At 35.4% G+C, this 17,392-nt stretch overlaps 3 protein-coding genes across 11 annotated transcripts; 2 read left to right on the plus strand and 1 right to left on the minus strand.

The window, feature by feature from the left end:
• Positions 1-1,182: 1,182 nt before the first annotated feature.
• LOC135152968 (uncharacterized) lies at positions 1,183-12,577 on the plus strand. Of its 8 annotated transcripts, XR_010292344.1 has the most exons (7): positions 1,183-1,402; positions 1,932-1,964; positions 2,052-2,375; positions 2,716-3,258; positions 4,230-4,262; positions 5,786-6,059; positions 6,520-6,925. XR_010292344.1 is itself a non-coding variant. In XM_064094418.1 (5 exons), the coding sequence occupies exons 1-5, from the start codon at positions 1,276-1,278 to the stop codon at positions 11,920-11,922; spliced, it is 612 nt and encodes a 203-aa protein (XP_063950488.1). In that variant the 5' UTR covers positions 1,183-1,275; the 3' UTR covers positions 11,923-12,577. The 8 variants fall into 8 exon arrangements, 4 of the variants coding, with proteins under 4 accessions (XP_063950488.1, XP_063950490.1, XP_063950489.1 ...); XR_010292343.1 differs by lacking the exon at positions 5,786-6,059 and having other exon boundaries at positions 6,505-6,925; XR_010292342.1 differs by lacking the exon at positions 5,786-6,059.
• Positions 12,578-13,051: 474 nt separating this feature from the next.
• Positions 13,052-14,086, minus strand: LOC108222012 (probable histone H2A.1). Its single transcript, XM_017395885.2, has 2 exons — positions 13,784-14,086; positions 13,052-13,532 (listed from the first exon to the last, which is right to left on the minus strand). Exons 1-2 carry the CDS (start codon positions 13,997-13,999, stop codon positions 13,290-13,292), a joined length of 459 nt encoding a protein of 152 aa, XP_017251374.1. The 5' UTR covers positions 14,000-14,086; the 3' UTR covers positions 13,052-13,289.
• A 1,149-nt stretch (positions 14,087-15,235) lies between these two features.
• Positions 15,236-17,304, plus strand: LOC108220256 (small ribosomal subunit protein uS8). 2 transcript variants are annotated; one of them, XM_017393972.2, is made up of 4 exons: positions 15,236-15,368; positions 16,454-16,614; positions 16,707-16,867; positions 16,968-17,304. In XM_017393972.2, exons 2-4 carry the CDS (start codon positions 16,482-16,484, stop codon positions 17,064-17,066), a joined length of 393 nt encoding a protein of 130 aa, XP_017249461.1. In that variant the 5' UTR covers positions 15,236-15,368; positions 16,454-16,481; the 3' UTR covers positions 17,067-17,304. The 2 variants fall into 2 exon arrangements, with proteins under 2 accessions (XP_017249461.1, XP_017249460.1); XM_017393971.2 differs by having other exon boundaries at positions 15,237-15,368; positions 16,451-16,614.
• The last annotated feature ends 88 nt before the right edge of the window (positions 17,305-17,392 follow it).

Here is a 17,392-nt window from a genome sequence, read left to right on the forward strand (position 1 = left end):
TTTCGGTCTCATTTGAAACACCGTTTTCAGAAATTGTATCAGTCTTAAAAATAAAATGTTAAATTCGAAAACAAATCGACAGTTTTAGAAGTTTTACTCATGGGGTTTTAACACAATAGGCTGCAGAGACTATGTAGGTACGATTAATTGAATTTTCGCGTTCAAAAAATGGGTAAAATTGATGGTAAAAGAGTTCAGTTATGAAAATAATAATCCATATATAACCATCTTTTGGACGCGGAAATTCAATTAATTACTTACATAATCTCTATAGCCTACCGTGTTAAAACCCCATGTAAAGCTGTAATTCGAGTCGGGCGGCTCGTGAGCTAGCCCGGCTCGAACTCGTTTAAGTGGGCTCGGCTCGTTAAACGAGCCAAGTTCGTTCAAAAGTTTCGGCTTGTTTAATTAAACGAGCCGGCTCGACTCGACTCGTGAAATTAAACGAGTCGAGTTCGGGTAGAAATTTGGGCTCGTGTAAAATTATATGAGCCGACTCGCTCGACTCGTTAAAACCGGCTCGTTTAGCTAACGAGTCGGCTTGACTCGACTCATGAAATTAATCGATTCGAGTTCGGACAAAGATTTAGGCTCGATTAATTAATCGAGCCAGCTCGGCTCGACTCGATTAAACTTGGTTCAAATTAGGCTCAGCTCGGAATTCGCCTGGCTCGACTCGAATTACAACCCTAACCCCATGAGTATCACTTCTCGAACTTTCGATTTGTTTTCGAATTTAACGTTTTATTTTTAAGACTGATATATTTTCTGAAAATGGTGTTTCAAATGAGACTGGAAATTCGAGAGTGACCCGGATGATATATTGGTGTGAAGTGAGTGTCTAGTGTGTGCCCATGGGCACATGCTAAGCACTGAAATCCATAAATTTGGAGAGTTTTGATTGGTGTGGTTGTTGTAAATGCAGGGGGTCCACCATTATTAGAGAGGGTAAGCCAATCAAAACCATTCAAAATGTGCACATGGGCACACACTAGAAAAACCGATATATATATTTAGTTTAGTGAAAAGTTTCTAAAAAAGCAAGTAGTTTAGTGACAAAAGAATTTATTTTCCTTGATTATTAAGATTTTTTTTTTAATTTTAGAAACAAGAGAGATAAAAATAACAAAAATACATAAACCCCGTCCCACTTTTCAGTTTCTCCTACCTCCAACCATCTACTATCTACTATATCTATTATACGAGAACAGCTTTTTACCTTGAGCAAATTTATTCAGGTTTGGAGACCCCAAACCTACTTTCTAACCTCCGCTAATGTTAAGTCATGTCCCTCTGCTTCTTCTACCCGACCTAAAGCTACATGTCAGCGCTGATAACACTATTCAGCATCTGCTTTCGGACTCCATGACGCCCGATCTTGTGACTCATTCAGGTGAGTTCGGTATGACACCGTCGTCTTTCACTCCTGTCATGAGCCAGATTACTTCTCCTAATCATAAAAAAAAGTGAGGAATGTTTCAATCTTATGTTTGTTGGTCATGCTTGCTTTCGATTCTCACTTCAACTCCTGCCCTAATTGAAGATATTCAGGCGGATGACATTACCAACGACTTTCATATTGAAATTAGTGAAATCAGTAATGATGTAATTTATGTTTTTATGTTTAGGGTTTATGGATGATGAATGCCTATTTTTTCGAGCAGGTACAAAAGTGAAGTACAATCTAGTGGTCTTCATGGGAAGAAAGAGTTTTGTTCATAATTGTGATCTTAATCGGGCTTTTGGCTATTTTGTGGAGCCTTTACTTGTTCTTAGCTTCTTCGACTTTGTGATTTAGTTCTGGCTTGATAACTAGAGACAATATTATAGTTTAATAAGAGATATTCACTGCAAATTGGACAAGTGTCAGTGTCACAAGCCCTCTATTTAATCTCATCTATGTTATTTTACATTTTTTTATTTCCGTGCAGATGTTGTTGGAATCAACCCACAGCAAAGTGCAGGTATGTCATAATTAGTTCGGTCCTTGTTGTTACTTCCAAATTCATCTTATATTGCTATCTTTGGGGGAAATTTCTGCCCCTGCGCAGATGCTGCTTCAGCCTTGGGCTGGCCACAAGTCGTATGCAGAGAAAGAAGATTCAAGATTTTTGACTTGGAAGTTGGGGCACTTTCGGGGATATCAAACTCAGAAGTGCCTGTGGTACAAGCTGTGTATGCCAGCATGAAAGGATTAATCAAAATGCACAACCCAAGTGTCGTGATCACAATCAATGATATCGATCTTAATGTGATGAAAGCCTTGAAGATGGCAACAGAGACTAATACAAATGGTTCTGTTTTGATTTTATTACCAAGGTCCTCGGTGTCAAAGGCTCTTTGGATGGCCGATTTGCGGGCTACAGCTTTACCAAGTAAGATTATTTCCAAGGCATTTTGTCCATGCACTAATTATATAATTGTTCATGTACCCAAATTTGATTATGGCTATCTGATATGCACAATAATCTGCATGATTATGTTACAAGTCTTATATATACTACAGAGGATATCGAAGCAACTAAATATTTTAGAAAAGTCAAAAATACATACTGAGATTTGTTGATATTGAGTCATAAATGAACACCATCCTGGAAGAATATTCACCCTCTGCCAATGTTGGAAAGCTTGTGTCTGCCAGAATAGAATGATGTATCAGAATTTTTGTTGGCAAACTTGGATAAAGTATGACTGCTATTTTTGCAAAATTTTAAGAATAAAACTGAAGAGAAGTTCAAGCCAAAGCCAGCTTCCCTTGCGGCAAGTCGGAAACAGCTATTGCTGCCAAAAGCTCCTCCAGCTGCTTCAAAACAGGAATGTGGTGGATCTTCATCAGCACTGAAGCCACAAATTGATGACTCATATATCGCTTTTTTGGAGGATATATAAGAGCTGGGTGCTCTTGATAGTTGTGTTGATTTTCAAATGAGATGGTGGAAATGTGAAGAGTTGCATGGAAGTTTCTGAAGGTTAAGCAGTGTATATAGGCCGGGACGATAATGCACAATGATTTATGTGCGGGAGAACATTTCCCCATGGTTTATGGCTGGTTCCTTTCACTAATATTACAGTCATTTGGGACCTCCGCGAAGACTATTAACTGCAGAAGAAGAAGAAGATACCAATTATCTGGCTATTTTCTTTGCTTTTTGTAGTTGCCAGAGGCCTCTAGCTCAGCACACACTACAGCTTACCTCTATGTTAATTGCTGGGGCATTATTACAGACCTCAGATGTTGATAGCTACAAGAACTCATCTGTGAGTTTATTATTTCTTGCAAGGCACCTCATGCTTATACACTACAATGACAAGTATATAAATCACCGCAGAGAGTCGTCGGGGGACAAATTTTAAGTGCAAAATTTGTGATAAGGCACCTGCCACCAAGTTATAGGAAGTTAATTTAAGAATAGTGAATGGCCAGATATACTTTGTAGCTCATAGTAGTTTAAACTATAAACAAGAGCATATTTTTGGTGGTTGCCAGATTAAAGTTTTCTTTGGAATCACTTTTTGGTGGTTGCCACTTGCCAGATTAAAATTTTCTTTGAAATAATATTCAGAGGTGAGTGAAGCATACCTACAACATAATATTCATCCTACGTTTGTTGGAACAAGTATGCCTAAAAAGCATGTCCTTGCAGGCTCTACGAAGCATTATATATAAGCAAGTTGATATCTCTTTTAGCATGTTACTTGAAGCAACTTAAATTATCACTTTGATAGAAGGTGGGGGGGTAAGAAAGTCTTGTTGCATTATTCTGTTTTGGTTAGTCTGTTGAGATATTTAGTTTTCAGGTTCAGCTAAGATTTTTGTTCCTGGCAAGTAACTACAGATCTCCAAATTTTGATTATCGTGTTCTTCTTTTCTATAACTATGACATGAATGTAGGATCCTGCATCTGTGCGTGTGAGTGTGTTTAGGGTTTATGAAAGATGAATGCGTGTTTTTTCGAGCAGGTACAAAATTGAGGTACAAGCTACTGGTTGTCATGGGAAGAAAGTGTTTGGTTTATAATTGTGGTCTTAATCGGGCTTATTGGCTATTTTGTGGAGTCTCTACTTGTTCTTGGCTTCTTCTGTTTTGCGATATAGTTCTGGCTTGATAACTAGAGACGATTTCATAGTTTAATAAGAGATATTCACTGTAAATTGGACAAGTATTAGTGTCACAAGCCCTTTGTTTAATCCCATCTATGTTATCTTACATTCTTTTAATTTCCGTGCAGATGGTGTTGGAATCAGTCCACGGCAAAGTGCAGGTATATCTATCTGCAACTATCATTAGTTAAATTCTTGGTTGTTACTTCCAAATTCATCAATTTGTTAAAAAATTATTATGTGTTTATTCTGATTGTTGGCATATATTCTATATTGTTGTTTCCGGAGTGTAGTATATTCTATATTCTACATGAAGGCACAACTTGTCTTCTTGTGAAAAGTGAAAACTTAAAGAATAGTAAGGAGATTGTGAAAGCAAGGTGAATTTGAGGCATACTTGTTGAGCTGTGTAGCAAATTTCCACTTGGCATGTACGTGTGTTTATGTGTGTGTAAATCCAAGAACATAAGAGGTACATTTTATGATAAAATTCTGTTATATAGACCGATATGACAAAAACAATTTGAGGTTTGAGGTTTGGTCTTTATGCTTGGACTGATGTAGGGTGATTACGTTACAAGTCTTATATATACTATACACAGGATATCGAAGTAGCTAAACATTTTAAAAAAGCCAAAAAATACATACAGAGATTTGTTGATATTGAGTCATAAATGAACACCATCCAGGAAGAATATTCACCCTCTGTTAATGTTCGTATGCTTATGTCTGCCAAAATAGAACGGTGTATCAGAAATTCTATTGGCAAACTTGGATAAAGTTTGACCGCTATTTTTACAAAATTGTAAGAATAAAACTGAAGATATGGAAAAGTTATAGAAAGACTTCTAATTATGTCTTATGATCAAACTGAGACTTTATGACTATGTGTAAAGAGAGAGTAGCATAGTAGGGGTAACACAAGTAGTTTTTAAATTTTTTCAAAATTATGAAGATTTGGAATTTAAATATGATATAAGAAAGTTTTAGGACAAGAATCTCAAAAGAAATAACCTCATGACAAAAAATTATAATTTATTTATAATTTTTGAACATAAAAGTAGGACTTTTATCATACATCTAACAACCTTTTTATAATATTTTTGGGATTACTTTTATAAGCTGCTTTGTTGCCCATAAAAGATTCTAGTGGTTCCGGCAATCTACTTCTTTAGTAATTTTAAGTCAGTTACATTTATGATTTACTGAATTTGATATTTCTGTGATTATATATTGTTATGGATTCCATGTACATAGTGTATTGTCGAGGCATCATTTAAAATATAGTGCTTGATATTAGAGACATATATCATAATCGTGATGATATACAAAAGTGGTTTAAAATAAAAGCTCACAATTGTTTCTCTCTCTAAAATATGGTTACTCCTGTCCTTTTTATAGAACTCCAGGCTGGTTTAACTGGGGTTGCTGGTAGGGCTGAGCATTCGGTCGGTTCGGTTCAAAACCGAACCGAACCGAAAAAACCGAAAACCGAATTGTGATTTTCTTTGAAACCGAACCGAACCGAATTATATTCTAAACTGAACCGAACCAACCGAATTATTTCGGTTCGGTTTCGGGTTCGGTTCTAAAGAACCGAAATTTTCAAAAACCCTGTTTGTTTGTAAATTACAATTTGTAATTTCTTTGTGTCTAATATAATCATCATCCCCTCTCTCCCCAGCTTTAGCGTCTTCCATGCTTTCTCGCTGCCGGCATCGGATTTCGGGGGCATCAGACCTCTCTCTGACCTCCGACATTAATCCAAATTAGGATATTGTAAGCTAATTAGTCCCAATCTCAACTACCCGAAACAGAAGCTCTGAAGAATCAATAAACAAATCGAAGAGGGAGAATGCAAACCTGGAAACCATAGTTAATGTCTTGCCAAACAACGGAGTTGCCGATCATTGTGGTCTCGTGTAATTCATTATTACACGTAACTATGTAACAATAATGTAAGTATACAAATTGGTGGAGGTGTTGTGCTTCAACAGAGAACTAGGTTTAGGACTTACATAAAATATATTTTTTTTTATTATATTATAAAAATTTCGGTTTTTTCGGTTTAAACCGAAATATCATACCAAAAACCGAACCGAACCGATATTATTTTCGGTTCAAACCGAAAAACCGAATTAACCGAAATTTTGAAAAAATTGAAACTGAACCGAACCGAAATTATACGGTTCGGTTCGGTTTTACGGTTTCGGTTCGGTTTTGCTCACCCCTAGTTGCTGGTAGATGATTTCTTTTAGGGCTTTAAACTGCGTATAGGTCATGAAGTTCTTGATCACCGAAAAACCTAGTATGCCTTTGTTATGAAGTTTAAATAGGCGGGCATAAGAACCTTCATCTAGCTGTAATCCTTGTTTTTGAGATGATATTGATACTATGTGCTAGATCTTCTTGTTGCAGACGTATAGGAAGGGAGTATTCACATAATAATTTGGGAAGTTGAAACACAAATGGTGGATGTCATGGAGCCAACTCCTACGGCGGAGATGCAATGTGGTCCTGTAATGGTAACCTATCTTTAGCAAAGAAGGTGAAGGTCCACCTAACGGCAACATCATTATTATTATCAAATATTTTTTTTTTAATATTATGAAATGTTTATGACATAGTACATAAAATTCATAGTATATGGCCATCGAGTCTAGGTGTCATTTTTTTATTTCGAACTTCTCATGATAACGACGAGGTAATAACATCTAAAGATGGAATTCTTGATATGTACTGGCGGTTGCTTTAGTGTTTTGTTTAGTATGTGTTCATCATTGACATACCTTCATTTTATTAAATTTTACATGGAGTTAGCATTTATAGGCTTATGCCTTTGGTTGAATCACTACATTTTCTTTTGAAAATCAACACATGTTGAGCCAGTGTTCGGTCACGGAAGTAAAGAAACAATAAGCAGATTAGTTCAAACAAGCTGAGTTGGTCCCTAAGCCATTGAAGAGGACTATATCTTGGTTGGAGATATAAGTGGTAGTAGCAGACAAGTAGAGGTGAAAACACGGTCTATATGTCTTTTATTATCACAAAATTATCATTTATCAAGTTAGAATTGTACTTTATCTGTGTAAGAATTACTAAAAAATTATAATTATTAATAATATGAGAAAAATATCTAACATTTCAAAATATTCAAAAAGAATTATAATTACAATGTAATAATATAATTTGAGTTTTTATACGAGGCTCGTGCCTTGCACGGGCACTAATGCTAGTTTCTCACTAAAACCCTGAAACAAAATCAATCAAATCCATGAACTCGTCCAACAACTCACCAAACTTCGACAACCTCTTCCTCCGTACCCTGATGGGCAGGGTCCACACTCGACCCACATTCCCACTTCAACCCCCACGTTCCCTTAATCAAACCCTAGAAGACCTACTTCTCGATTCTCTCAATCTTGATAATTCAGATGATGAACAAGATTGTCATAACAATAAAACGCAGCTGGCAAAAGAAGAATCTAAGCTCGAAAAAGACATTATTCAGATTATTCTTAGTAAAAAGACTGAATCTTTGAAGCCCAATTCGGGTCAGGCTGTTGCAATTGGCGAGAACTATGTGTGTGTTGGGTTTCATGAGGAACGTGATTCGGAGTATCGGGTTTGGTAATGGCATGGACATATAATGCTGTTTGATGAGGAGAATGGGTCGACAGCGGAATACATTTATGGGAATTATTTCGAGAGGGTGGTTGTGAATGTGAATGGTGATGTCAAGAAGTAAAAGGATGGCGGTGACGAGGTTGGTAATGTGGGTGGATTGAAGGAGCTGATTGATCAGGGTGATTTAGGAAGTAGGCGGATTCTTCATCGAAATGTGACTGCCAAGGCTCCAAGGTTTGCATAATACAACTACATTTTACTATTCATTGTGTTTGAATATGAATGTAGAGATATCAATTTAGTTTAGTAACTTGAATTTTATGTGTTGGTATTATGATGAGCGTGAGAAAATATGTAGGTGCCTTGTTTTTTGTATAGCATGCTTGATTGACAATGCACATCGTAGCTTTACTACAACTTACAAGTAGCCCGTAATGCTGGGTTTACTGGCCTTTTGTTGCAGCTTGCGATATATATAGATTACTAGTATTTATGCCCGCGTTGCAGGGCTTTTCTAAGTTTAAATTATGCACTAAAAAGAATATTTATATAACACATTGAGGAATGGTAATATAATGATTTCAAAATGTGGAATATTAATTCATAAGTATAAATGCAATATCAATCTTTAGTGATTGTTGATGATTTGCCGTAAGGATCTGATAGTCCTTGTAGATGAAGAATCGATAATGTTTCTGTTTCCTGTGTGTCTTGAGTTGTGTGGTTTGCTGCATTTCTGCCTCAGTTTCCTCTAACTTGAATCTGTGGCCGATATTTGTAGCCCATCACATTGTACTTTGCTTCACAACGTTGGCTTTAGTGATTTATAGTTTGATTGCATATGGCCTTGCTACCAAAAGCTTGAAACACTCTGGGAAGTATGCAGCTACATCTTGTTGTCATTTGTCATTACTTACAACAATATTTACCTGTAGGATTATATGTCGAGCTCTTTTTCCAATTAAGCTTCTTATCTCTCTGTCGTGTAAAACTATTTAAAGAGATCCAGTAACATCTAAAGCAAGCACAACTAATCGGAACCTAATTCTTTGTTAGTAGTCTATCGGTCTTCATCGCATATAAGTGTAATATGATTTGCTTACATGATTTCTGGATATGGAACAATTCTCTGGCAGCTAGTACAACATGAGTATCCCGCCACATCCAAATTCTTATATTTATGCATTGCCGAGTTGTTTTATCCCCTTATTCGCACTAGAACTAATGCTTCTTTGTTGGAAATATATGATTTAATAAATGTTAGGGTTTTTCCATAATAGAATTCATACTATATTGTATTTACTTTCCAACTTTTTCCTTAAAAGAAACTTTGCTCCACAATAATCTGCACCAAGCTTTGTGCCGACCAGAGACACTATAAACCTGCAGGATATCTTATCAATAGTACCACTACTTAATGCTTGCTACTCAATGTCCAGAATATTATCTATGGTTCTATGCTGCTAGGAATGTCTATTCCATCTCGGTAACTATAACATTGCAGCTAACAATTGCTAACTTCTAAACATGTTTAAGGCAGTACTATCTCCTGACTTCTTTTAATAAATTAGAAGTAGTTACCAACAATTGCTAAGAAGAGGATCTTGTTTAAGACATATGAATATACTAAATTGAATCATGTTAAATTTGGTTGGTAATTGATGGGGAATGAAAGGGTAGCAGCATTATATATGATATTATTTAGTTTAAATTATATTTAGTGTAAAGATAAATGATGTATTAATCTATATGTTTTATATTTGAGGTTAGGAGTTTAACAAATAAGTAGTTTAATTATAATAAATCCCAATATCTACGGGCCTTTCTACATTAGGTTATAATTAGGGTTTCTATTCCCTACATAAGCATTGTAATCGCTATATTGCAACCTAGCTTGATTATTGAGATGTTATTGAATATTGAATTCTAGCTTGATTATTGAGATGTTATTGAATATTGAATTGGGGCTATTTATGGGTTCCATAGTTTTATCTCCTTTCAGCGGTCTGGAAAACCCTTGAAATTTTTTTGGGATAGTGGGTGTTCTGCTGTTCACCCACCCAACTTCTATTTTTATTATCGTTTTTATATCATAATCGTTCTTTCTGCATGGTATCCTACTTTAGTAGTTGACGCTAGTAGTTAGATATGATGCCAGGGAGAAGCCATGATTTCCCTGAGGTCATGTAAGTTGCATGTTAACAATATGCGGAGGAATTAATTGGCATGCATTGTTTTTGTGGTGTTAACACGGCTTAGTGGTTTATAATAATTACTCCCTCCGTCCCACCAGGTTCTTTACGTTACTTTTTGACACGCATTTTGAGAATCCTATAAAGTATAGTTCCATAATGTTTTTTTTAATAAATAAAATCCTGAAAAAAAAATTGACGTTTAAACTTTTATTCAAAAAAAATAAATTAAAAAAACGTTATTGAACTATACTTTATAAGAGTCTCAAAATGCGTGCAAACAGTGCACGTAAGCATCCTGATGGGACAGAGGGAGTACAACTGAAGAGCAGTGCTTGCAGTTCCTATTGTCTTCATATATAAATAGGCAAATGCGTATATTTCTGAATTCTGAAAGTGTTAAAGAGTATAGTTCCGCTTAATGACATATTAAGTACTTATTAATGATAGCATCTACATGACCGATATTATTTTTGTTTGATTGAAAAATATGATATACTAATCATTAATCAAGCTTGTTCTTGCAGTTGTCCAATTTTCGAGATACCAGATACGGTACTATAGATATGCATTAAGCGGTTAATTAATTTTATAGACTCTTAAAATTTTAATAGTGGAATAAATGGTAGGAAATACCGGTGCAAGAATTAGGTCAGCGATGTTGCAGCACTCCTGTTTAGAAAGGCCAAAGATTTGATATGGGACATGGGGCGTAATATTACAGGATTTGCCTTTTGGAGCCCAATTAATTCGGGTATTATTTTTTATTTTTTAATTTAGAAATAACATCTCTTAGAATTTGATTTGGATTTATAATCTAGATGAGTGTATTATATGTAGGATTTCATATTTGTCCTCCAGGCAGAGACTAGTATACTGAAAATTGATATTTTGTTGATTAAGAAGTTCTCTTGCATGAGATCTCTGTAACCCCATAACCCTAGCTGCCCCAGTCCCTTCCTACATCCATGCAATATATTGAGCAAAACAAATTCAGCTTTCAACTAGGACTTTTGTTGTGTGCACGCGCAAGGGAACACATTGTGTCTTTAGTTACTCATTTATCCCATTGTAAGTATGCATTGCATAGGTGCAAACTACAATCACAGGGTTATTTCAAGAAATATTTATTAAGAGCGAAATATGAACACAACTTTTTAAGACGAGAAACATGAGAGCGCGTGCTTGCACACGCAGAGAGAAATCCAAAATCACGCCGTTATTTAAATAAATTATCATCTGTGCCTTCAATTACTCATCTATCCCCTTATAAATATATTGCAAATTTGCAAACTATATTCTAAAAACATATGGTATTTCAAGAAATATCATTAATAGTGATATTCGATAGCAACTTCTACTTTCGAGACAAGAATGAAGAAACTTGACGCTGACTCAACTTTTTTGAGTGATACATGTAGTTAATATATTTTGAAGTATCAGGGTACGTACAACATGGGTGAATTTCGTTACCACGTCTTTCCTCAGTAATGTCAACTTGTTACATGTATGGTCATCTCTTAAGAGTCACAATATATTAGACCGAAACCCATGTTGGTGTATAGAGTAATTAGTATACAAAATTTCAGTCACAACATGACCTGAATGTTCTGATATTTCATAAATGACTTGGAGCATGTCAATAATGTGTATGTTTTATACTTCTATTAAATTAAAAATGTCTATTTTATTGTTTGAATTATGTTCTGGTACTATTTATCTTGTAAAATGGATCACACAAGCACAAGAAACAAATTTGTTTAACAGCTTTTAAGTGCCTTTATGCTCCAGTGTATATGTTTAATTGTTACCTTTTAGAGTTCTTTAGTCTCCAGCTTTTATTTAATTTGTATTAGACATTTATGCTAGTATAATGGATATGTTTGTCCTCTTCTTTAAACCTGTAGGTTTTTATTTGGAGCTCTCATTAGAGCTAGCTCAGGAGTTTGAAGTGATCCTGCTGAAGACACAGACAGGTTCAAAATGTGCATTTGGCAGCTGAGTCAAAAGATAACCACATGCAGTTCTTTTATTGTGGGTAACGGTACCAATCTTAGTAATCGGCTATGGAATGGTGCATATTTAAAGTTTCTTAGTTTGCTTTGAGATGTAAGGCATCACTTGTGCCTGTAAAGTAAAAAAAATTGTATTGCACTTTTGATCGAGTAGTGATGGACTTATTTTCCCCTATCTGTAGTAGTACATATATGTTCTTAGTACTGAACCCCATGCAGCTTTTTTGGAAACAGAAGATTGGGTATTAATAGTTAGACATTGAATTTTGCGACTTTGTCTCGACACATTGGTGTTTTGTGGAGTTGATCATATTACTGGACCTTCCTACCCTTGGCATCCTCAGAATTCGTGGCCGCATTTTAGTGATTCACTCGAGACAGCTTCATTGCTCCATCGCTAGCATGTAACCCTGGATATATTATCTTGATGATCTTTCAGGTGAATTTCCAACACATTAAAATTTTGGGAGAGTTTGTCATTTAACTCGTCAAGTATAATGGTACGAGTGTCTTTATATCGACAAATACATGTATGTTTATATTTGTGTGTGCGGCTCTCCCACCTACGTACATATGAATAATTCAGTCTGATCTTTTATCGAAGCTAACGGCGAACTAAGTTTAACTATACTTGTTATTCCTGTTTGTTCTTGTTAAGAATAAATGGTAGGCTTGTGGTGAATTATTTCAAAGGCTGTGAAAATGTGGCATGTAACCAGGGGAAGATGTTTGCTCAATCCACTAGTCTAATAGTCGATCTGAATGCAAATGTTTAACCATATAAAGCATGACTGCTCAGATACTCTTCAAGTGCAAATCATAATACTCTCCGAGCTTTCCTTAAACTCATTACTTTGCACAGTGTTAACAGTTGCAACAATTTTTTAATTGCCTTCCACAACAAAACCAAACAAAACTTGAACCTTCGACCTCTCTCATGAAGGGCATAGCATTTCAACACAGAAAAACCCATTTGTTTTTCCAAGACTTGACCACTATGTTTTGAGTCACATGTCTATACATTTCAGTAGAGCTCTGCTAGAAAAATCCAAAGCATCGTTTTTCCATATAAATAATATGTAACTGAGGTTATAATGTGGTTCTCTCATTGGAAACTAAAAATGAAGCTCATATCCAAATTCATGTATTCAACAAACAAAACAGATATTGAATCACTAACATGGTACAAACTCCATTTCATTGCAAAACAAAGATTTACCAACACAAGATCCAAACGTCAATTACAATAACCCTAACATTATCACCATCCACAATCAACCATAAATTACATACACAAAGGCACTACAAAGCATAAACACTACACTTCATTTGCACCTAACACTAGTTTAAATTATTAGGCAGCAGCCTTCTTAGGCGATTTCGTCGCCTTGGTCGGTTCCTTTGCCGCCGCGGCCTTCTCCGACTTCTTAGGCAATAGCACGGGGTTGATGTTTGGAAGAACTCCACCATGGGCAATTGTGACACCAGCTAGAAGCTTTCCAAGCTCCTCATCATTCCTCACAGCCAACAACACATGTCTTGGGATAATTCTAGTCTTCTTGTTATCCCTAGCTGCATTTCCAGCCAATTCCAAAACCTAACATACATATCATAAACAACAATTAATCAATTTATTCATATACATTGCCTCTGGCCTCGATAAATAACACTAATTTTAACTATCAATTAAATATCTGAACAAAACCACAACACGATCAAGCATAACGACAAAAATCTTAACTAATTAAACAATTAATTAGGTTAATTAATTAAAACTAACATGCAACAACAAAAAGCCCTAAATTGTAACAATATACAAAACATAAATTCACAATGAAGTTGTTATACCTCAGCAGCAAGATACTCAAGGACAGCGGCAAGATAGACCGGAGCTCCAGTACCAACACGCTGGGCATAACGGCCTTTCTTGAGGTACCGGCCGATTCTTCCGACGGGGAATTGTAGACCGGCCTTGACGGACCGGGTAACTGACTTCTTCCTTGGACCGCCACCGCCAAACTTTCTTCCGGCAGCTCCTTTTTTCACTTTTCCACCTGTCTCCATTTTTTCCGAGGAGATTTAGAGAGAGGGTGTTTAGATATATAATTTGTATGTATAGGAAGGTGTCGAAGGTTTGAGCGTGAAATGTGATGGATCAACTTTGGGTTATATATATGGTGGTGTATGCAATTATTTAGTCGATCCTAGTGATATTATATATTCACCGTTGGATGCAAAATTTATCTACGGTTCAATTTGTTTTGGTCCACGATCCGTGTGCTCTGGAATTAATGAATCATGAGTTTGCCGCGTGTACAGAAGCACACAACCTTTTCTTCTGCGGAGCAAATCATCTATTTTCTGTAACAATCATTTTATTTGGTTATTAGCAAAATATGACCCTCAGTCAGTGTTCTAAAAATCCCCGATTTAACCGATAAATCCCCGATAAATCCTCTGCAAGGTCGGCCACCGATCCGATTTTTGAAATCCGATTAATCTTTATATATATTTCATAATCGAAGTATATGTGATAAATTATTAAATTTAAAATACTATATTACTTTAAATATGAATAATTATAGAGTTTATGAATATTGTAAATATATTAGTTACTAAATAACTAATATAATAATAACTAAATATTAAATAATATTTTAATATTAAAATAAACCCGATTTTAACTCCGATTAATCCTTCCGATTAATCCCCGATTTTCGATTAATCCTTGAATCGGTAGCTCAACCGATTTGGTCCGATTCCCGATTTCTGTAACACTGCCCTCAGTACAAAAATCTAATTTTATCATTTATTTAGATTATTAATTTACATGACAAATGGATATGATACTAAATTAAAAGATCATGATTCAATGTTGTGTTAGGTTTTAATTTTTAAATACATGATATATGTTATATAATATTTTAAAATTATAATCTATATATTCATATTTATGTGTATATGCATTTTTACAATACTACATATAAATATAATCTCAACATAAAAATAAATATTTTCATATAAACATATCTTATAATATTTTTCATGTTTATAAAAATAAATATTCAAATATGTTATTTTTGATGTATAATTATTTATTTATATATAGTGTCACATTATGATATTATGATATTATTAAAAAAATATAAAATTGGAAAATACAGGATATGGTCAAAACTGTGACCGGACCACCAGAAAAAAGAATTTCAAAAAACTGGGCCGAATAAAAAACTAGACCCAAGAGCTACAGTCTTGGAGAAGAGTGTTGGGTCTACATTCACGGGCCTCAGCTAATGGACTCTCCCTCAACCCAAACATGAAAACTAACTGGCCCAAATCATAGTTCTATTACAAAACCCTAGCTGCTTATTCATATTGCAGAGTATATGTTATTTCGCCAGAGAAGCAGGCGGCCATTGTTAACATAATCAAGGTCAGTTACATATAACTCCCAGCTTATACACGATGTATGCACGTACATATTTACTCATCAATGACTGTGTTTGATCTGATTTTACTATATTATATTTGTTGCTATTACGCTGAAACATGTTCTAATGGCTCTGTTTTGTTTTTTTAGTTTCTTTAGTTAGGAAAGCTTGAAACATGTTAGAGTAACTATGTTTGATTTAGGTAATTTCATTATTTGAAAATTTTAAGGTTATGTAGGTAACAATGTGAGTTGGAAGTTGCGGCAGAATGATGAATTTTTAGGATGCGTAGCTAGAGATGATAGTATAGTGTCAGTGGTTCAATTGAATTGAGTTATAAGGTTAGTAAGATACTAAGATGCCTACTAGTGAAGCTCTTTGTTACCCCCGACTTGCCCGACATAGATACATGTTCGGGACTTGCACTTTGATTTTTTTGTTTTGGAATGATTCTGGCTTGAAGTGTCCGAGTATCCATATCAATGTCGGGGTCCTACATCTTTTATATTTAAAGATGGTAATCATATTGAGTGTCTGGTCTGGAGCATCCTCCAGGTAAGGCAAAATGAAGAGTCACCAGTCAGGATAACAAAGGGCAAGGTACTTGGGTACTAAGTGCTCATGGTCTCTTATCGGTTAATAACCAAGCGGTCATGGTATAAGTCTACAAGGCTAGTTGAGGAATTAGCTTTCAAATTTTAAGTTAGTTTTGTTGATAGTGATACAATTATACTAATCAGTTGTCGACACAAACATGGTTTACTTATTGTGTTTTTTTGTTACCCAATTAATTTAGGTCTTACTCTGATAGCCTGATAACTATGTACAAGGGTGTATAGTTTATATTTGTTCAGCAATTGAAGTGGAGGATTTTAACAACAATTTTCTGGTGCAGAAAACATAGAATAAGTAATCAAGAGTTCATCTGTTGTATGTGTATTGGGGTTTATTATGACGTGATTTTGCTTTCATATTGAATCTTGATGCCCTGTACTTAGAATAGGAAGCATGTCCGTGTCTGCTCCAGATGTTTTCTCGACTCTTATGAAGTTTACTAAATGCCTTATATATTGTTTAAATGCAGCAGTCTTCTTTGCAAAACCTACATTTGGAAGATGGTCAGAGTTAGTGTCTTGAATGACGCTCTGAAGAGCATGTTTAATGCAGAGAAGCGCGGAAAGCGACAGGTTATGATAAGGCCATCCTCAAAGGTGGTCATTAAATTTCTCATGGTCATGCAGAAGCACGGTTGGTTTTTATCTTTGGAATCTTTTTTCTATGCTGAAGCTATATTGTGTTCAATTTAATTCATGTTTATGTATTTTGTTATCTTGCTGTAGGATACATCGGTGAATTTGAATATGTCGATGATCACAGATCTGGGAAAATTGTGGTTGAACTGAATGGGAGGCTGAACAAGTGTGGTGTCATCAGCCCTCGTTTTGATGTCGGTGTGAAGGAAATTGAACCCTGGACTGCGAGGCTGTTGCCATCAAGACAGGTGAACTCAGAGTGCCACCTTTTTTCTGTTATCGTTACTTTTATATATTCACAATAACATTATGAGTATACATTATAATGTCTTACTCTGTTTCATACAGTTTGGATACATTGTGCTAACTACATCAGCGGGTATTATGGATCATGAAGAAGCCAGAAGGAAAAATGTTGGTGGCAAAGTTCTTGGTTTCTTTTACTGAGCTAAGCTTATGGACCGTGATGAATACTGGAGATGATAGTCGCATTTATGACCTATGTTTGAGTTTTGTTTCTTAGAACAATTTTGAATTGTGTGTTTTTTTTTTTTGGCTTATAATATGGAGAGGTGGTATTTGTGAGAACTTACTCTTCTCAGTCTATGGGTTTGTGGAATTATGTCCGGGAAGGCACTTGCAGAATTGAACATTAATGCATGGGGATTCTGTCATGGTTTATTTATATCCTTGCACTGAGTTTTTAATTTGTTAAATGTTCTTCATCTAGCTGATTATAAGCCATTTGCAAAGCACAAAGGCATAGACATTTA

This window comes from Daucus carota, chromosome 5 (assembly GCF_001625215.2).
Source record: "Daucus carota subsp. sativus chromosome 5, DH1 v3.0, whole genome shotgun sequence".
NCBI lineage: Eukaryota > Viridiplantae > Streptophyta > Magnoliopsida > Apiales > Apiaceae > Daucus > Daucus carota.